The 21,983-nt window shown below is 42.9% G+C and overlaps 1 protein-coding gene and 1 pseudogene across 2 annotated transcripts in view; one reads left to right on the plus strand and one right to left on the minus strand.

Annotated features, from left to right (window-relative positions):
• The window catches only part of NSG1 (neuronal vesicle trafficking associated 1), an 83,845-nt gene that overhangs the window by 7,787 nt on the left and 54,075 nt on the right, over nt 1–21,983 (plus strand). For both annotated transcript variants that reach the window (XM_085642431.1, XM_085642430.1), the window contains exon 3: nt 2,516–2,632. In XM_085642431.1, the coding sequence (XP_085498557.1) occupies nt 2,516–2,632 (117 nt within the window). The remainder of the gene's footprint in view (nt 1–2,515; nt 2,633–21,983) is intronic.
• Nucleotides 7,945–19,368, minus strand: LOC146863054 (forkhead box protein F2 pseudogene; annotated as a pseudogene).

A 21,983-nucleotide genomic window follows, 5' to 3' on the forward strand; every position in this document is an offset into this window, starting at 1 on the left:
GTCCTCAGTAAGTGTCTAATCTCAATTCTAATGCCAGACTCACGTATATAATTATTTCCAAGATTTACAGGACACCAGAAGTCATCTCTGGATATCTGAATGCTGAATTTGCTCCTTGCGTTCTCTGCTTTTGCCCTTTTTTCTCAAAACCAAGCTCTAAATCCCTCATTCCTACAGTTTAGTCTCGAGGGTCAGACCCCTTAATCTTTTATACATACATACATCTAATAGAGCCCTATGTATGCCCATTGCTGGCTATATTGTGACTCACATCAGCCTCAACCACTATGAATCAACAGGTATCTACAGATCATAATAGACATACAGCAGCGCTGCTGAGGTATGCTACCTAATTGACTATACCCGCTTACAACCCTGACCTTATAGAAACAACATTAACAAACGCCTATAGAATACTTTAGACAGAATAGTTATTCTACATAGTTGGATATCACCATGGTCATGACATCCTTTGCGTCATAATATGCCACACACTAACACTCAACAAATTTGGAGGACATGTGGTCCAACAGCTAGAACAGTTGACTTTGAAATTGGGGAACCAACTTCGAGTACTGATCTGGCAAAGCATTAATCTCCCTGTGCCCACCAAAATGACCTTGTCATGACCTTGTAATCTGGTGCTGATGTAAAGCTTTTTAGTGTCCTCAATCCAAGTTTGCACTATAGAAAACTGCATAAATAAAAGCAAATGAGACACAACTCCTACAATACATCTTACTTGACCAAGATATGCCATATAGTTGGCTGTCAGTGCACTCAACAGCCCCTACCACCAAGCAACTCCACGTCCACATCCTCTCTGTGAGCAATGGGCATTCCTACTGACCTAAGAAATGTTGAAACAGTGAAAGTGCTGCCCTCTTAGCCATTAGCTACCAAAATCCAGTGCTCTGACCCATAACAAGAGAGAGCATGGCAGCAAAGGGGAAAAAAGGAGGAAGAGAAATACAGAACAAATATTGAAAATGGAGAAAACAAGTGAAAAAGAACCCACCAGATTGAGATAAAGGGACAGGGACAGTATACTGGTGGATAAAAGAGCTATGAGGTGGAATCAAGACTAGAAAACCTTGGTATTCAGAAAACCTGGCATTCGTCAGTGGTGCCATGAGGTTTCTAATCACTGACAAAACCTTATGCCTACAGCTTAATGAATACAATATAGACACATAATGAAGAATTGTATCAGTTATGCACTACCAATACACATCACACAAGCTTAGACTCTGGTTTACAGTGGTAGCCTCAGAAGCAGTTGGAAAGTTTCATGGCTCCCAATATCAGCGATAAGTGACTGTTATAGAGTGATTGTTATACAAATGCTAATAACATGACATAATGTAACACAGTGCACATAAAGGAGCAGGAAATTTATGGGCACCCTGGGATACCATGCAGTTAAAGTTCAGATGTTGTCTGTAGAGTGACTTTAAAATGTAATTTGCTGTCATGCAGAGGTGCCACATAACTACTTCCTAGGAACATTACTGGATGCCTTCAACTCAATGGTGTTGAAGTATCTTGTTACCTGCAGAATTCCGTACACTGAAATTAAAGTACACAGCGGTGGCCGGCAACATTACAAAATGGTCGGCGCAATGCCCAAAACACCCACCATATATGCTGGCCGCAGTACTCTCCTCCTGGCGCTCTTCTCCAAGGCGCTGCCTCGGGTGGAAAGGGCGGGACTTCCTCCCTTGTACAACCTAAAACCAACCAATCCTGGAGCAGCGATTGGTTGGAGCAGGCTCACCCAGCGCTCATTTTGAGGATGAGGGCCTGCGTCTGCAAAGCCTTGGCTGTTTTTCAGCCTTGGGATTGCAGGCTTTAAAGTATGCATGTGAGATTGTCAGGCTGCAGACAGCCAGCCAATCTCACGTGTGCACTGGCGGGGGCTGCATTAGTAGTGCAATTGCACTAATCAGCCTCGCCCCAAACCCTCGCGCTCATGGACGAGCACATACGCCTTCTCGCTAGTTGAGAACTATAAAGAAATAGACATTTACAGCAATCCCATCGTTTGTCACCTAAAATCGTTTGTCACCTAAATTGCACTGCATTTTCATTAGGTCTTGGCCAGTCTGCTGGAAAACGCTGAGTAGCCATGCTGAATAATCCGGCTATACTCATAGCGATCTTTTAATACACTACATTTTCCATCTTCGCTGCATCTGTCTGTAAGTGCATTTATATGAAAGTATTTATTATGCAATCATGAATCATGATATTTTTAGGCAGCACTATGACATTGTGTATTGTCACAATCTAATAGTTTACATAATATTTATATTAATACAGGCATAAATCATGCAAATACATGGATGACGAATTATGTACACAGAGCAACCGAAATATTAGTGGAAAATATAATTCAACATTAAAAAAATGTCTTTGTGTTATTAAAACCGACAAATTAAAAACAAAACAAATTGCTCCGCAATCGATCTGTGACCACTATTTATACATTTCATCTTCACTTATTTGGCAATAGGTTGTTGTGAAAACTAAAACGGAGTATGAGCGTGATCCCAAAAAAGGCAAGTTTAGAACCCCAAAAATTGCAGAATTTACAATCAACATAACTGAAGGTGTCTCTGAAAGATTTAAGGTAAGCTCCTCCATTTTTTTGCTTTGTAATACAATTACCACCTTGTTACATATAGTCTTAGGTTTTCCTGTTACAAATCATTGTTTTCAGGTGTACTAAATGGTTCAGTGGAAGTAAATTAAGACTACTTCTCCGAGAATGCATTTTATTGTGAAATAAAAGTCAAACTGGTAATTTGCTGTCCTGATGTCACAACGTCATGAAAGAATGTGGGTACCCGACAAATTGGAATAAGAAAAATCATGCTTCTGAAAAAAGAATTAAATGCTAATGTGCCTAAAGTAAAACGTTATACCCTTCAAGAGCCATTCAACAAGATTTACCTTACCTTCCAAATGTGCAATAAATACAAAGGTAAGAGTTTAATTTGCTAACTGCTACTCAGAAAAACACATTGAAGGTGATCAGTCTCGTTGAAAACAGCCATACTTCTTACTATTTCGTTGCTGTGTTAATAGTACACTGTGCCTCTTTTCTATTTTGTGTGGATATGTGTCTTGTCAATCGAATGGCACAAATCTGGTTGGGGATCAACAGTGTTCTATATATAGAGCTTTATTTGGAAGATGATTCGTGACTACATACATCGAGTGGAGATGGTAAGAAGTTATGGAGGTCTCTTCTGTGTTTAACCTCACTGTGGACTGTGGACTCATTATTGATGGCAGACGAGGTATTAACTGAAGAAATGTGTCTTTCACTCTTTTCTGAACTACAGGAGTGACAGGACATGCCTGGTATCTAGAGGGGATCTTTGCTTTTGGGAATCTGTTTGGGAAAGGACTGTATCTGGATGCATTTTGTTTCGAGAATCAACTTTCATAAATTGCGTCACTTTCAAGGCGGTGGGAGGTACTGTTTATTAGCAATTATTTCAGTAACTAAACATTTTTTAGGTGAACCTCGGGCTTTGAGAGGCATTTTCCAAATCTGAAAGGTCCAGTTTGATGTGAGGACAGTTTCTCCCCATAGGTAGTCTGGACTAGCACTCTGTCCCAACTGTGAAGAATTGTCTTACCAACCTGTAGACCTTGGTAGGGCACACCTTAGTTGGCAATCTAATCAACACAGACATTGGGTGATGTTTTGGATTTAGTAGTTCTATTTTTGTTCTGCGTACTTTTATTCATGAACTCTTTTATGGTCAAATCGCAGTGCATGTTAACTCTTCAGTTCCGCAGCAGGAGCTCAAAGGATCTAGAGTTTATCCCATGATTGTACAGACGCTGGACAACATTCACTGGGAATGCTCTTTTAGAAAACGTATTGAGTTCCTTGTCATTCCACCATGTCCTTGATCCCCCACATAGATCAGTCAGCGTTTACCAAAAACAGAGAGCTTTGGTACTTGATGTCACTGCCCCTCTGTAATTTTACCTTTCTATTAATAACAGAAACATGATTTATCACTGACATGTGGAAAATCAATCGACATCTGTATAAAAATGGCATTATAAACTGTAGTCCTGAAGTTCATTCATAAAAATGTAAAAAACATTCTTGACTTGCTAAGCAGGTTTGACCCTCCCCCAGCAACAGGGCATAGGGGTTAGAGGGATTTCACAATGTATTGTGCATTTGACACTTTTTCATATTTCTTTAAGTTTTCTTCACTTTTGTTTATATGTTATTTTCTTTCTCTCTGAAATTTGTCTTTCAAGTCCCTCTTTGTCTCTGAAAGGCTCATTTTCCCGTTTGGCCTCAATTCACTTTCTCTTTTACATAACCTCTCTTTTCAAATCACCTCTGCCTCTCTTTTGGTTTCTGTCTTTAGTGGTGTCACAGGTAGAGACAGACACACACCCTCTCTCTCTCTCCCTTTCTCTCCACTTCATCCAGTTCTTATTATATATTCAGGGAATGGGTTTCCTTCCATATATAAATGCTGCAGATAGCTCAAACGTTTTTATATTTACCTTGTACAATTCTCCGCTTTTTTCCACTATAGGGCATATACATTGAATGATGTCCAACATTCCTTGTGCCATATTTGGAACCAATTCCATTCTGTTGCCCCTTATTACATGGGTCACACTCTTTTCTTAAGCCCCAAGATGAAGTCATGTGCCTTTCGGAATATTGGAAGGACCGCCTCACCCACCTGAGAGGGGGCCTCGCCATCGCCCACAAGAACACCCTCCGCCTCACCACCTCCATCAAAACCTTCTACTCTGCCGAATACCTGCACTTCCAGATCCAGACCAGCCCCAATTCCACGCTCCGCGGAACCCTCGTCTACAGACACCCCGGCCCCCTTCACCACAACCATCAGTGACCTCATTGTACCCCAAGCCATAGCCTCAATGAACTACACACTCGTCGGCAACCTGAACTTCCACCTCGACAACCCCAGCAACCCCTACCCCCCACCCTGCTGGACAACCTCGCCAACATCAGACTTAAGCAACTCATCACCGCACTGACACACAGAGCAGGACACACCCTCGACCCCATCTTCACAGAAGGGAACAGTGTCCACTTCCGCCAGACTACGCAAACCCCTTGGACCGACCACCACTGCATACACTTCACCGTTTGAAAACCAAAAGCACCCAAACCAACCCCACCTCGAAGGAACTGGACCTTACCAGACAACTGGAAACGTACAGAAGTCAGGCCCTTGCTCAAGAAGCCCACAGCCAACCTCACCGACCTAAAGAACTACCAGCCCATCTCGCTCCTCCCCTTCGCAGCCAAAGTTGCAGAAAAGACAGTCAACAAGAAACTAACACGATTCATCGAAGACAACGCCGTCCTCGACCCGTCCCAATCCGGATTCCGGAGCAACCACAGCACTGAGACCGCCCTACTTGCCGCCACAGACGACATTCGCACCCTCCTGTACCAAGGACACTCCACCGCCCTCATCCTACTCGACCTATCAGCAGCCTTCAACACCGTCTCCCACCGTACACTCATCGCCAGACTACATGACGCCGGCATACAAGGAACAGCTCTAGACTGGATCCGATCATCCCTCACCGGAAGAAGCCAAAGAATCAGACTACCACCCTTCCTCTCCGACCCCATGATCATCACATGTGGAGTCCCACAGGGGTCGTCACTGAGCCCTACCCTCTTCAACGTCTACATGACCCCCCTCGCAGCCATCGTCCGAAAACACGGCCTCAACATCGTATCCTATGCCGACGACATCCAGCTCATCCTCTCCCTCACAAAAGACCCACCCACCGTCAGACTCAACTTCCAAAAAGGGATGCAGGAAGTAGCAATCTGGATGACCAACAGCTGCCTTAAGATCAACGCAGAGAAGAAAGAACTCCTCATCCTTGGAACCACCCCCTCGGCATGGGAGAACACCTGGTCGCCGTCCACCCTCGGAAGCCCATCGACCCCCTCACACCACGCCAAAAACCTCGGCATGGTACTCAACTCATTCCTCACCATGAACCGACAGGTCAGCGCCATCACCTCCAGCTGCTTCAACACCCTTCAAATTCTCCGCAAGACTTTCAAGTGGATCCCCCCTGAGTCAAGAAAGACAGTCACCCATGCACTCATCACGAGCAGACTGGACTATGGAAACACACTCTACGCCGGCATCAGCAAGTCACTACTCCTCAAACTCCAGATGATACAGAACACCGCCGCCAGACTCGTCCTCGACATTCCCCGGCACAAACACATCAGCCCACACCTACGTAGGCTCCACTGGCTCCCCGTGGAGAAAAGAGTCCCCTTCAAAATCCTAACCCATGCCTACAAATGCCTGCACAACACCAGACCTGAATACCTCAACAACAGAATCAACTTCCACGTACCCAAAAGGAACCTCCGATCCTCCAACCTCGCACTGGCCGAAACCCTGCGCATCCACAGAGCCAGAGCAGGCGGAAGATCTTTCTCCCACATCGCGGCCAAAACTTGTAACAAACCTCCGGCAGACATCAGTCACGCACCCTCCCTAAACACCTTCAGAAAGACTCTCAAAACCCGGCTCTTCGGCTAAACGGATGCTAGGTTCAAATGTATTAATTATGTCTGCAATGGATGGTTTGTTGGCTATCACAAAGTATAGTTTAGAATCCACTTTAGTTTGTTTAGTTACAGGATTTACGCATTCATTTGTTTTTCGGTCACTTTTACAAGAGATAGGTAACATTCACATGCTACTCCTAGGTGAACGGCTGCAGTAGTAGCATTGCAATTGTTTTGTTCTCTTTGTATTATTCCTAATAGCTGTGAGGGTTGATTTGGCCTCTTTACTGGTGGGAGTTTCATGTTTGCTAGGGAGGTCACATTTGAGCAGGGTGGAGGAGGATGCATCCTATTCTGAAGGATTCGTTGAGCAATCATGATGTCAGAAGGTAGTGGAAATTGGGGTCAAGGGTTAGGGGAGTGCCCTTGTCACGAGTTTTCATATTTTCAGCTATGAAATTTCATTATTAAATATATATATAATTACAAAGAGCATATTATGGCGTGGAATTTACCTGACTGCGCTTTAAGATCACCTATCTGTGCCAGAGCAGAACTGCAAGGGTTCTGAATCGTATCTTGTCTATTTCAGACACAGTTTGAGAAAAGGGTTTTCAGGTGTTTGCATCTGTGAATTTCTTAAGAAGGTTTGTCTTTTGAGTGCAAGTTGGCCGATTCCTGTGCTTTTTCGCCTGTGGCCAATCTCAGGCATCATTTCAAGTGTAAATGAATGTTCAGCAGGGCCGTTTCTAGGTGTTTTGCCGCACTAGGCGAGAATTGAAAAATGCCGCCCCCTCCCTTTTACTACCATCACTCTCTCCCTTTGTCATCCAGGCTAGAGAGGCACACCCTCTACTGCCGGACCCTTCTATGTTATTCTCATTTACTATCAGGAAACACGATCACAACAGTCAGTCCTGCAAACGACCTCAACGAAAGGCCCAGGCCAGACCATTACGGTAGCCATACACTCACAGAACTATGTACACAGATGCTCATTAGAGCCTTGTGTTTAAATACCACCGAGGCGTCAAGTGCACCTCGTTTTCAAAACCAGAAACAACAAAAATAGTAACTTGCACCATCTTCCAAGGCCAGACCTAGTGGTTTTGACAATGCTTGTTTTTTTCCACTGAAAACGAGAAGTGATTGCATGGCTATGTTGTGAGAGCATTAACAAATGGGCACAGGAATTAATAAATGGATGTGTGAATTAACAAGATAATGAATGCATGCGCGAAGGAATTCGATGGCACGCGCTGTGCACCATAGTCTGGTTGCTAAAGATGAGACCCTGTAGATTAAAAAACATTGTGCAAAGCTCTATCTCTAAACAAGACTACTCCATCCACCGCCAGCTGTAACCCGCTTAGCTAACGGCAGCACTCACCTGAGAGCTCATCCCTTGTGTTCTGATGCCAGTAGCCCTGGACGAGGGAGTAAGGGGCCACCCCCAAGTGCACACCCGTCGCAGGAGCACCACCAGGCGGCAAGGACTGCTGCTTCATATAAGCTCCAGCCCCCGAGGAGCTCCAGTGCGCCGGAGGGCTGGCATAAGGCGAGTGGCAGTCTATTGCCCTGGCCAGGGCAGGTGAGGAGGGCAGGGGCCTGCTGCTGCCGCCTCTCTCTGGCAGGTAGTCCCCACCGGAGGGGCAGCTGGCCATGTAGCTGGAACCAGGGCTAGGAGGCATGTGGTGGGCGCCGACGAGCCCCTCCAGGCCCATGGAGCTGTAGCCCCCCTAGTGGCAGCCCAGCGTGGATGGGGGCGCCTGGAAGTCAAAGGCCCCGAAACCCAGGCAGTTGACCATGCGGTACATGGCGGGCTTCAGCGCCTGGCACTTGTGCCGGAAGCCGCAGGGCTGCCGCCGAAAGGAACCTTCCTCGAACATGAACTCGGAGGCCGGGTCGATGGTCCAGTAGTGGCCCTTGCCAACCGGCCCAGGCCCTTGGGCAGCTTATTGAAGCACTCGTTGAGGGAGAGGTTGTGGCGCACAGAGTTCTTCCAGCCCTGGTAATGTCCCGCGAATAAAGGGGAAGTGCACCTGCAGGAACTGGTAGATCTCGCTCAGCGTCAGGCACCGCGCCGGCGCGCTCTGGATGGCCATAACGAGCAGTGCGATGTAGGAGTAGGGTGGCTTCTCAGGCCGCCGCAGGCCGGCGCAAGCCTTCTTGGGGTTTGATGAGGCCGGCAGCTCCATGGGGAGGGTGGCGGGCTCAGCAGGCCCTGCTGCGCTGCTCTGCCGGGGCTGCAGTGCCGCAGAGGGGTCCGCGGGGGCAGGTGCTGCTGGTGCGCAGGGCCGTTTCTACCATTAGGCAAGACTTGGCGGCCACCTAGCTTTACTTTTGTAGGTTTCAAATTAAAAGGAAATTCCCCCTTTTGCCGCCCTAGGCGGCCGCCTAGTCTTGCCTAATGGTAGAAACGGCCCTGATGTTCAGACAATGGAAGTGGGTAGCGTGCAAGTTAGCTAGGTGTGGTAGAACAAGTATTGTAACTTTACTGGTACAATCGTTGCTACGCCTCATCAAGCTTTTAGTCTATTTGAAAGTGGATACATTTTGATTGGTTTCTGAGGTAGTGTGATGGATATTAGAAGTCTTATTTCTGAGTGAGTCAGGAATACTCTGGAGAAAATGTGCACATTGATGGAAGAAAATTGCACCATTATTTTGTTAATTTGCTGATGGGTTGCATGGCCTAAGTTTGAGAGTTTATGGCCTCCCGGTACTCTGGTAATTGTAATCAGTGGGAAGAATTCAAGAGAGTAGGTATTTACTGTTGAGGTGTAAGAAAGGTCTGTTGGTTTTGTGAATCAAGCTACAATTATTTCTTTGAATCCTGACAATTCCACTCCCTGAGCGCTCCCACACTTCTTCCCCGTCCATTTCTATGTCCCTCCCTTTGAACCATATGTGTGCTATTCTTGGCCTCACTCTGCCCTCTGGTATGCTGCTCCATGGGTGACAAGCATTGGCAAAGCCTGTAAACCCGGATTTTTAATCTGGAAACAGGATTTGTATGTCTGTATTTACATGTTTCGCTCAGGAAAGCCAGACCTACTGGCTATGTCAAAGTTTATTTTTGTGTCAAAACATAAATAAGGAAGGGCAGTGGATAAAAGATAAATCGAGAAAATAATGGGAAAATTAATAAATTGAAAATCTATGGCAAGTAAGCATACATGGAAAGCTAATCAGAAAGGGAAAGGGTGTGGCTTAACGGCTAAGGCAGCTGACTTTGAAGATGGGGAACCAGGCTCGAGTCTGGTGGGGTTCAAAGATCCTGTGATTCTGGGCAGATCACTTAATCTCCCTGTGTGCGTCTGTAATGCAACTGGTACTCATCTAAAGCGCTCTGATACCTTCGGGTCAAGTTCATGCTATATAAAAAAAAAAAAAAAAAAAAACAAACACAGAGGGGAAAGGACGACGGGGAATGCAAGTAAATATATCCCACACCCACCTTCACTCCCCTCCACACTTCCACCCTGAACTAAAGCAATAAAAAGCTGCAGTGAGAAAAAAAATAGAAAAATAAGGATTGCTTTTTGATTTCAATACTTGTATAGGATGACAAATGTAATGTGTAATGATTTACAAACAAAACTTTTATTCATAATCTTCAGAGTAAACAAATAAAATAAAATGTGCCCCCAACTGTTGAAGTAATGCGAGCAAGCCTATATCAATCATCGCACAAAGCTTCCCATAGTATGGGTGGATCACGTCATGCTGCAATGGCTCAGAGCTCCTACCTCCTAATGTGTGATGACTGAATACATTTTTCAGATGTAAATACGTCCCTCGGTTATTGCAATACAAGCACGCTTTAGGAAGTAGAATCATACACCAAAGAGCCAAAAGAATAAGGTGAGAGGGAAATAGTCCTCTGGGCAGAGCATACCCACTCAATGTATATTTTTTAAACTGTGCTGTCAAGCCAGATATAAAAATGAATGCACTGACTGTTAGAGTAACTGTTTTAAATATATATTTCTAAATAACACAATGCAGTACACCATTGGTGTAATTTCCTTTGAAATAGTCACATAAAGCAGACCTGGACTCACCTGAGAAAAGGTCTGCCTGTAGAATACAAGAAGCCACCCACTCAAGCAACAAAACTCAGCATCCAGCATTCATACCACTCCAGGGCCAACTCACTGCTCGGAGTCTTCAAAATGGTGGATTATTGTAATTTTAAAAATAATCGACCACCTACAATGCAGATCCCAACTCTCTTTAGTTGTTCACACATTTTTAATTCAGCTTTGTAAAGTTAAATCATCAAATGCCATGCTATGCTGAAGAAGATGCCCTGGAGGGAGGCAGATGGCAGCCTAACGGTTTTCAATAGTTAAAAAAAAATTATGATTGCATAAATATTGTCTCGTTTCCGTTTAAACGTTAAAATATGCAAAATATCTGCGACTTTCACCAAAAATTATTGCTTCAGCTCATCCTGCTTAATAAAAATGCAATTTCCTTGCAAGCTGTAACACAACCCATCCCCCTCTTAAAATACAGCCTGTTGTACTTTTCTTTTTCCTTGTTACATTAATGACTCATAATTGATGTTTGTAGCAATGCATTATCAATATTAAATCAGCAGGACATCCTTGATTTCAATTTATTTTCTTTTTTAAATTTCTCTATGGAGACATCAGAATATCGGCAAAAACCTAGGTGCAATTGTTTTGTGTGCTTTAAAATATTCATATTTCACTGCCTCCCTCTGTTCTACTCAGGGCCCTTTCTTGACGCAGCTCTACGATAACACAACAATTCTTATTGGTAATAGTCGACACGAGTTTAAAGGCAGTCCTGAAACCTTTTCTGTAAGATTCCATAGTGAAACCTTGGAAAAACTGTCTGTATTTTCGATTAAACTTATGCTACAACTGCGCGTTATGTAAATACCGTATATAGCGCTATTTAACTAATACAACACAATACAATTTACAATGTAAAAAAGAGAAACCTGAAGGCAGTAACATTAAACATGTTTATTTGTCATTGTATTGTATTGTGTCTGCTGTTCGACCTAAAATGAGTAAGTCTTTTTTAGTATTTCATATACCTGATTAGTCAAGAAGAGAGTGGTTTAAGTGGCACACTGCTTGAGTCTTTTGGAGACCCATTTCAAACCCTATCTTTTAAATATCTTTACCACTCTGGGATTAAGCGGCGCCGCGCGTTGCTAGGATGTGCTGCTAGGTAACTGCTGCATCATAGCGGTTTTTGTAAGATTTTGTCTCTCTTGGGCATTTAAAGATGAATCACTCTGTCGCCATGTGCCTCGCTGAAAGTAGGAAGCTTTTTTTTTTTTTTAGATGACACAAAGCCTTTGCTTTAACATTGTTAAAATATTTACAATGGTGAGTCAGTTTCTTTAAAGGTGTAATGGTGTGAGCACATTTTGAAATACGCTTTTTTTTTTTTACTGCTACTAACATTTAATGGGGAAGGTATTCCGTATCCAGAAGGCTCTTGTCACAGCCAGCAGCCCCAGCAGTGAGAGTGGCATGAATGTTTGATGCTCCTTCATAAATATGTAGATTAAAGGCGGTGGTTGTCTGCCGGTTTCCCAGGGGCCCTTATTAATTGGGAGCCATTATGTTTACCGCTTCTGTTGATGCCAGGATGACTGCCGGAAAGTTAATATTGGCCCTCATTATGAAATGCATTAGATAACTGGCAGGATGTGGGCCATCGTCAGAGTGACTAAGATGTGATGGATCCGCTTAATGCTCGTGGAAACCTGAAATATAGCGCATAAAATGCCCCCTTCAATGCAGGTTACGTTTTGATTATTATTAGTCTTGTATGTGTTTATAAGAGATGACTTAACTGCAAGGAAATATGGGCGACTCACTGCAATAACTTCAGCAGCCTCTTCAGGAAAGCAGATTTATGGATATGATTGCTCTTAAGAATGAATTATTACACATAGGGCCATATTGAACTAGGCCAGCAGTTGGATGGCCATCCAGGCCCAAATTGTACATCCAATAAATTCCCATTGCACGGGTGTCTGTATTTTCCGTTTGTCTGTATTTTCCGTTTGAGAATTTGCAACCCATTCTGGTCTACCCGCATCGAAATAAGGTAGGCCGAGCTAATGGCACACGTTATTCCCCATTCTGTGGTTTGCAAACAGTCCAAGCTCACTAATTGCCAGCCCGGTTTGTACCAGCATTGTAAAAAGAGACAGTGTTTTCAGTTTCACCCGGTTGTAATATTGAGTTAGACGCACACAGTAGTTTGCACCTGATTTGAGATTTGCAAACCAGTTGGCCCGTTAGATTGAAGACAGGGACCCCAGTTTACATTTCTGTTCTGATCTTCCAAACTGGGAGAAAGGGGCCTGAGCTGAGGAAAGTAGACATCCTCTCCGCACATGACTTTTGGTGGACATTCTCTGCTACACATCTTTTGGAGTGGACACACTGTACTTTGTTCCATCAGAGCCCCTGGTAGCCAACGACATGCATGCCTTCTGTACTGAAATGTGGTGGTACATAGGATCCGAGAACATATGGCAATTTTCTCAGACCAGCCACTGGGAAGCACTGCCTAGCCTCGGGAGGCTGGAAACGCTTGCTTGCTGCTTTTGTTACTGCGGTCCGATATTGCAGCACCACTGCAAAACCAGCCCGCAGTAAAAAACGGCCCCCAGTGCTGCAAAACCGGCCCCCACCCTTCCAGGCTCCCAGGGAACGCCCGATGCCTGGTATGGCCAGTCCAGCCCAGCTTGACCCCCAAAGAAGTAAAGAGGCAATGGAAGTTGTTAGATAAGGAAAAAGGGGGATAAGAATCCCCGGTTATGACCCATAGGCAGTGTAGTGACCATGCTACGTTTGATCCTTTTATTTAAGAACAGGTTACAAGAACAGCCTTCTCACCGCTCAACTCCTCTCTCAACCACCGTAACGGACTCCCCACAGCATGCCACCATTCCAGATTCCAGCAAATATAACATTCTCCTTACACTGCACTGCCCCCTTCATTATTTAAAACAATAAAGATACAAATGTACTTTATTTTACAGAAGGAAAACAAAAATTAAGCAAAATTGTACATGCACAATACACAGAATAACAATCCTAGGCTTATTTTGAATTTTTAAACAATTATAATCACATTCAAAATCGCCAAGCCCCACCGTATCTTGCAGCGTGGAAGAAGGGGTTGGATCATTGTATGGGGCTGGAAATTGCGATGTACCTGGTCAGGGGATGCCCTCAGAAGCACTACAAAATCTGGCAAAATGGGCTGACTATAGAAGGATTCTTTTGATACCCATTAACACAGTAAGCTCATTTCTTGAGACAGAAATTCGGGGGTATGGGATGGGTGAACAGGGGAATGCTACACTTGATTGAAACATGATTGATGCCGGACTTGAGGGATATTTGCATTGTCGCTTGGTGCTTGGTGGCATAGGGGGCAACTGTGCAGGCTTCTTGTTCATGTTTATGGGTATACAAAATTCCTGATCCTGTGTGCACTTATCAGCTGGTGCAGCCCTGCTGTTCTGCAAAAACCCAATACAATGTGTAAATAAAAAAAAGAAAAATTGGCCAAGACCTTGGGACGTCTTGTTTTTCTCTTGCGATGTTTAACAACTATACCCGACTCATCTGCAGATGACCTTTGGGACATAGGAAGAAGAACTTCAGTGGTGGAATCAGTCACTTGTAAATCTGCTAGAGGTACACATTCCTCAAAAGACTCTGATCAGTGGCGTAACAGAGGCCCCCGCAGACCCCGCGGTGCGGCGGCCCCCGAGCTGCAGGTGATCTCCTCAGTACAGTACTCTGGCCTGACAGCTCCAGATTATATCCAAAGCAGGGGCCCCTCCATGTACCTTGCAGTGGGGCCCTCTCAAGTTTCGTTACGCCACTGACTGATGTATCCTGCTCAAAACGTAATTCTGCACTACAGTAATCGTCACCTTCAACGTTACCATAACTCTGGGTTTCTTCAGCATCATCATAACTATGGAACTCTTCATTTATTTATTTTATTATTTATAGTATTTATAGAGCGCACTGTCACCATTCAGGTATCCTTACACTAAAGCCTCAATTCAGAACAAAGAAAGCTGCAGTTGCGAGGGCAAGATCAGGGATAAAAGTTTCTTTAATCCACAAAGTAGTGAGAAACAGGTACCTGCGACTTTGTTTATGTGACTCTCCATGGATAGTTTACTGTCAAATGTGACCCCCAGATTGCGCACTGTTTCTGAGTGTTTCAACTCTTCACTCGCTGTTAGTGGGCAAAAGTTAGAGGGAAGTTTCATGGGAATTTTGTTCGCTGGGCAGCACAAAAACTCTTTTTAATCTCCATTTAATTTCAATGAGTTTGTGTCCAGCCATTTAACAATGTTGCTTATGCAGTTGTGGAAGGAGTCCAGAGCATTCTGCCTATTGCGTTCAGTAGATAGGATCAATTGTGTGTCAGCGGCATAATTGACAAGTTTAGTGTTATGGGATTTGAAGAGTATTATAGCCGATCCCTTCATCCTCAAACAGTTGTGGTTAGTTCCCAGTACTTCTTACATTGCTATTAATACATTGTGCTACTTTACTTAAATGCTGGAACCTGCTATCTTCCACTCTTACAGAATTGTTTTTAACTTGGGGGTAAAAAATTGGGTTACTGGTTGAGGGAGGTGAAACCCTACTCAAGCAGCAACCACAATCCTTGTCAGGAAGTAACTACTTGTCACAAGCAAACTAAATTAACCTGTGCTCAGCTCTCAGAAGCTTGGCACAGTCTCACTGTCTGAGAGCAATACCCAAGAACCAACCGCCAACTACACATAGTAATGCGACTCAGGGACAGGCTGCAGGCACTAAATGGCTAGGACAAGAAAATCACAACTTTCTAAAAGTGGCATTTTCAGAATTGTGACCTAAAATTTGACTTTACCATTAAAGAGGGCTTTATATTACAAATCTTTAGACACCAGACTTGATCTGTCCACATGCTCCCAATTAAAAGTGATCACTTATTAAATGTATTAAGGAAACCAAATGTTATCCTAAAGAAAAGGTAGGCATTGCAGTAGTGAACAACTAATTTAGGAGTTTTTCACTACTAGGACATGTAAAACTAAAAAGTACATGTTCAACTTTTTAAATACACTGCATCCTGCCTTCTGGGCCATTCAGGGCCTACCTTGGGTATTATACTCTACAAGTATTACAAAAGAAGATTTGGGGCTGGTAAAAGGTTTATTTTTTAGGCTAAAATGGCATTTTAAACTGCTCACACAGGCTACAGTGGCACGCCTGAAACATTTTAAAAGGTTACTTCAGTGCATGGCACAACTACTACTGCAGGCCCAGTAGTATCTTTTAATTTACAGGCCCTGGATACATGGGGTACCACTTGACTGGGGACTTTCAAGTAAATTTAATATACCAGTTGGGTGCAAGCCAATTCTACCATGTGTAGAAGAGAAAGCACAAGCACGTTAGCACTGGTTAGCAGTAGTATAATGCACAGAGTCCTAAGGCCAACAAAAACGAGATCAGCAAAAATAGGTGGGGTGAAGGCAAAACGTTTGGGGGAAAACCACCCTGAGACTGACAGATTTAAGATTGTGTTACCTTTTGAGGATCATAGAGTCTACCTACACCTTTGGGAGCTTTACAAAGTTTCACGATTTTGATCCACTGTCCCACCTTTATTTCATAAGATTTAACATTATATTTCCTGTCATAGTGACTTTTATATTCATCCTGGTCTTTCCAGAGATTGTTTTGAACTTCCTCAAATGACCAATGAACTCCCTTAGACCCAATAAACCATCCAGGTTAAAACTTCGATATGGGTTTCCCCCCTCCCTTAATCTCACAAGGGGAGTAACCCGTGACAGCCCCCTCAGTGGTTCTGGAGGATCATACAGTTTTCATAACTTGTTGCTCTAAATTCAAACTATTCTTAAAATCAATTTGAATGACACCCTTCAGCACTCTATTATGGCGCTCCAACATACCATTACCACTGGGATTATAGAGGGACACAGACCTGTTAGAAATACCACACATTTTCATGTAATTCTGAACAGAATGCAATGTTCCCTTAACAAATATATTGGTAACCCTCACCTTGAAACAATTTATCTAAGAAACTCAAAACACAATCTGTGTCCCTTTTGTCAAGATATTAACATAATGCCACCTGGAAAACATATAGATGAACACAATGATGTATTTACTCTGATCCCCAATAGGTCCCATAATATCCACACAAATGCATTATCAAGGCACCTCTGGATAGGCATACTGTGCCTTAGGTAGCCTCAAAATTGTAAGTGATTGATTAACTGCCATACAATCATCACACTCTCTAACAACTCTCTCAACAATATTATCCACTCCAAGCTACCAAAATGCTTCACTTATAGCACTTTTGTTTCATTTGGTGCCCAAAAGGCCTTCATGACACTTTGCCATGATATTGTTTCTTAATGAACTAGGAGGAACATGTCTACCAGCTCTAGAGAGGGATAGCTATCCCCAGACATTTCACTAGAAACGTTCCAAAATGTTTTTAAGTTCCACTAATCCTTCTTGTTCAGCCAACCTACCTCTACACATTGAAGACGTCTTTGTAACAGACTATCTTTATTACACTCTTCTACCTATAACTTTTAACAAAACATTGTATGCCATTATTCCAAACCAAAGCAAATGTTTACTTCCTAAAAGAGTTTATCCTGATTTTCGGTTAGAGCAGTACATATTCTAGAAAGGAAATCTGCTGCTGCATTTTTCTTGCAGTATAAATAACTTTATACACAAACCCAACATGTGCATAAATATAAGGGTCAGCCATGGAGAAGCTTTTGCCAATACATTTGAAGTTAACACCTTCATTAATGGCTTATGATCACATCTTAGGATAACTTATTTTACCCATATAAGCAAAGGACAATACGACAATAAGACAATAAGAACATATTTCTCTTCCTCTTGATTAGCAGCTTATGATCGTATCATAGGATAACTTCTTTTTCCCACACCAATGAACAGAATTACTCCAATGCCCAAGCACAACCTAGAGCATCCCTTTCAATACAGCATATTTCTCTTCCACTAGTGTCAATGCCCTAGAAGCAAACACCACAACAACTTCCTTTCTTCCCTTATTGTATTTTGACAGAATGGCACCAAGACCCTTGCTATTAGAATCAGTGGTAATATAGCTTGTACATTGGCGATCAAAACCATGCATGGCGGGTGTAAAAACAATGGCATGCTTAATCGCAGAAAAACCCCTTCCACACTTTGATGACCATACAAATATGAACTTATATGTCACCAAGTTTCTTACTGCGCATGTTTTCATAGAGAAATTTGGCAAGCTTTGTGTAGAACTCTACTAATCCTAAGAAAGACCTACGGTCTTCCTTGTTCTGAGCTTACTTTCTTGATGGCGCTTAATCAGCAGCTTTTTGATCTAATTTCCTGATCATTGATCTCATGCCTCAAATAAGTGGTAGACTTTTTGAAAATTAGCATTTTGAACATTACACTGTTAACCCATGGACTTTCAAAATATTGAGTACTTTTTCCAATTTACTATTATGATCAGTTTTATTTTTGCCCATGACCAGAATGTTGTCCTAAAGCAACATATTTTTCACCTTACCAAAAGTGTTTATCATGAGCCTCTGAAAAACACTGCCGCAGAAGCCAAGCGAAAGGGAAGTTTTCCTTAATTGAAAATGCCCTTCCTGAGTGATGAACTCAGTGTGTTACTTACTGTCTTCATGAAGAGGCACTTTTGACATAGATATCATCTAATGTTTCCTGGGCAGAGGAAATCGATGAATAGCAATATTTTTATTTAGGATCTAAAAATCAATGCAAGGCCTGATTCTTCCATTATGCCTTTCGTCCCACTACCAAATGGGCCAACCTTTCAGTTTATTCAATTGGTTTGATTATTTGATTATTCCTGCTTCCAACAACTACAACAATTCTCTGGACACTTCATCCTAAGCAACATGGGTACATTCCTAGCTTTAGGAATAGCATTTTCCTTTAACAAAATTGTGTGCTATAAAAACTATTAAGCAACTCAATCATACCATTAAAATATCCAGGAAATATGTCCTACATACTTTTCCAGTAATGTCAGAATCATTTAAAATTATGACTTGTCCCTTACTATTAGGATCCAAAATTATGTGTACATCCTACTGGTCTAAACAACCTAACACGTAAGGATCCCTTTTCCCCCAGGTCCAGCTCTCCCCGTGCTCGTTTTCACTGCTGTCTTCTTGCCTTTCTTCTTGCTTTTCCCCCTGTTTTTGAGTGCCTTTCCTTGCTTGTCCCTTGTTTTCACTGCTTTCTCCTTGCTTCTTCCCTTGTTTTTTGAGTGCTTATCCGTAGTTTTAACTGATTGCTCCTACATTTCCCCCTCATTTTTTGAGAGCCTTCTCCTTTCTTTTCCCTCATTTTCCCTCCCATTTTTTTAATGCCTTCTTGATTTTATCTCCGTTTTCACTGTATTCTCCTTGCTTTCTTGTCAAGACCTGGCTGTTTTCGAATGAGCCTCCAGGACCTGCAAGCGCCTGAATACTCTGGCCCAGCCCTCCCAGTGCAGCTGCAACGCTCTTGCTTTTGTCTTCTCCTTGCTGTTCCCCTCATTTTTTAGTGCCTTCGCCTTGCTTTTTCCTAATTTTCACTGGTATCTCCTTGCTTATTCCCCCTATTTTTTGCGTGCCTTCTCCTTACCTTCCCCTCGTTTTCACTGCCTTCGCCTTTCTTTTTCCCCATTTTTTTAGTGCTTTTTCCTTACTTATCCCTTGTTGTCACTGCTTTCTCCTTGCTTTCCCCCAGTTTTTTAGAGCCTTCTTCTAGCTTTTCCCTCCTTTTCACTGCTTTCTCTGTGCTTTCTCCCCTTTTTTTGAGTGCTTTCTCCTTGCCTTTTCCTCGCTTTCACTGCCTTCTCCTTGCTCCCCTCCTTTTCGAGTGCCTTCTCTTCCTTTCCCTAGTTTTTACTGCATTCATATTGCTATGTTATGTTATGTTATGTTATGTTAATTTAATTTCTTAAGCGCAACGGTTACCCTAGGGTGTCCTGGCGCTGATCACTGCCTATCGATTGCTGAGGTGTATGGTCTTACAGAGTGAAATGCCAAGTTTTCTGACATTTCCTGAAAGGGATGAGCTCGGTAGTGTTCCTAAGATGGAATGGAAGTTCATTCCAGGCCCTTGTGGCACTTGTGATAAAACTTCTACCACCCCAGTTAACTTTTTTGGCTGGGGGTATGATCACTCCTTTTGCTCCCATGGAGGGAAGGGCCCTTCTGGGAACGTACCATTAAACACGCTGTTTCAAATGGTCAGGGCCAGCTCCCTGGAGGGCCTTAAAACCTTGCAGAGGGCTTTGAATTAAATCTGTTGCTTGACTGGGAGCCAATGTAACTGTTTTAATTCTTTTTTAACATAGACCTGACTGTTCAAATGAGCCTTCAGGACCTGCAAGCACCTGGCTACCCTGTTGGGTAAAATGCCTACAGAATTCCTATTATTCAACCTAAAAACAAAGTTAACTGTGCCCCAAAATATCAATTGCTCCCCCACTGTAACTTTCTGGGGCAATATCTGGCCCAATAAGTTTGGACCTAGTTTTTTCTCAAAATAATTTCTCCATACAAGCTCATTTACGATAGTAAATGGAGAGCCAGAATCTGCAACAATATGGATACCCACTCTTCCCATTTTCATAAAACAAATGAGTTCATATATTGAGTGTGCTAGAGACTTGTACCCACTTAGCTACTAGACTGTCGTCTATGTATTATGCTGACATACACCGGCGCCATCTTACTTTTTCATTCCGGGTGCCCCCATGTAGAATGAAGTACCCCCTTCACTCAAGAGGTCCCCATGCTTGCCAATCATAGGAGTATACATGTCACCAATCAGGGAAAGCTAAAAGAGCGTAGGATATGAGTCTTTTGCACTATCAAGCCGCTTTGTGTTACTGTTTTGCCACTTGTACGGCTGTATTTTAATGAGGGATTGATTGAAGCATCATGTGTTTAATCCAGGATCATTATATGTCCGTTTGGTGCATACAGTAGTTGGAATGTATGTATAGTCATGCCCGACAATCTCACAACCACTATACTAAGGTGCAAGGATTAGGGCTGCCCGTCTATAAACCTATACTCCCATAGCACCAATTCTTGCAATGGTACAGTATTTCCACCTATGTGCGGGGTCATTTATACAGGAACATCAGCTTAATTCTCCCCTATATGGGATGGATTTTATACCTTTAGTCTATCCCATTCCTCTTTATTATTCAAGCTACAACGTTTGGTGTTGAAAAGAGATATAAACCATTGCTCTCTTAGTTGCCTGTGGTCATCTACATTACCACCTTGCCTCTTCATTATTACCTTCTCCAAGATGAAGCACTTGTATGTGCTTGTGTGTACTTTTTCAAGAAAATGTTCAACTAAAGGGGCATTTATCTTCTTACTGCCGATTTGTGTTCACAGACTCTATCTCAATTTCCCTGTGTAGCCTAAGCCACATGGGCACATCAGAAAGTAGATGATGTTACTGCTAGGGCAGTTATTCATAGAATTAGTAGTGAATTTTGCCCCTTGGAACTCAATAGTTTTTGCACCCATACACTGGTCACAGATACTGCAGTTCCCGCATCTGTAGTTACCCATGACCCTATTCATTTCAAGGCATACCTGCACTTGTGGTTTCTCTTCTCTATATGTGTGCACAAAAGTACTCTTTAAGTTGTAATTCTGTCTAAAGGTGAATAATGGTTTTGCCAATTTGATGGCCTCATTATCATTTAAGATGTTCCAATTCCGGCGGACCACATTCTTGATCCGATTACTGATGTTGGAAAAGTTACTCACAAATCAAATCTTATCTGTATTCTGTTTTTTGTGAGTCCTGTTGAACATGATCTCCCGGTCGTAAAAATGGGATCTTTTGAAGGAGTGGTTGATGAGCCTCTATGGGTATCCCCTATCTCTAAGTTTCTTTTTCAAGTTTTCAAAATGTTTGTAGCAGTCATTAAAGGAGGAGCAATTCCTTTAGAGATGAAGGAATTGTACAAGGGGTATATTGTCTTTCTGTGATTTTGGGTGATAACTAGAGTAGTTGAGAAGAGTGTTCTAGTCAGTCAGTTACGTGAAGAGCTCCAACTTTAAGTAGCCCTCCGCTCCTTAGATGGTGATGTCAAGGAAATCAACCTTAAAGTTTCTGTAAATTCAGGTTTTTATCACACAGGTTTAGCCATAGTAAATACTCATTCAATTCCTCCCTATTACTATCCCACACAGAAAGGATGTCATCGATAAATCGATGCCAACACTTGAATGTTTTAAAAAAAATTGAGCCACCTCATTGTA

The sequence above is a fragment of the Triturus cristatus genome, chromosome 2_2 (genome assembly GCF_964204655.1).
Source record: "Triturus cristatus chromosome 2_2, aTriCri1.1, whole genome shotgun sequence".
NCBI classification, from domain to species: Eukaryota; Metazoa; Chordata; class Amphibia; order Caudata; family Salamandridae; genus Triturus; species Triturus cristatus.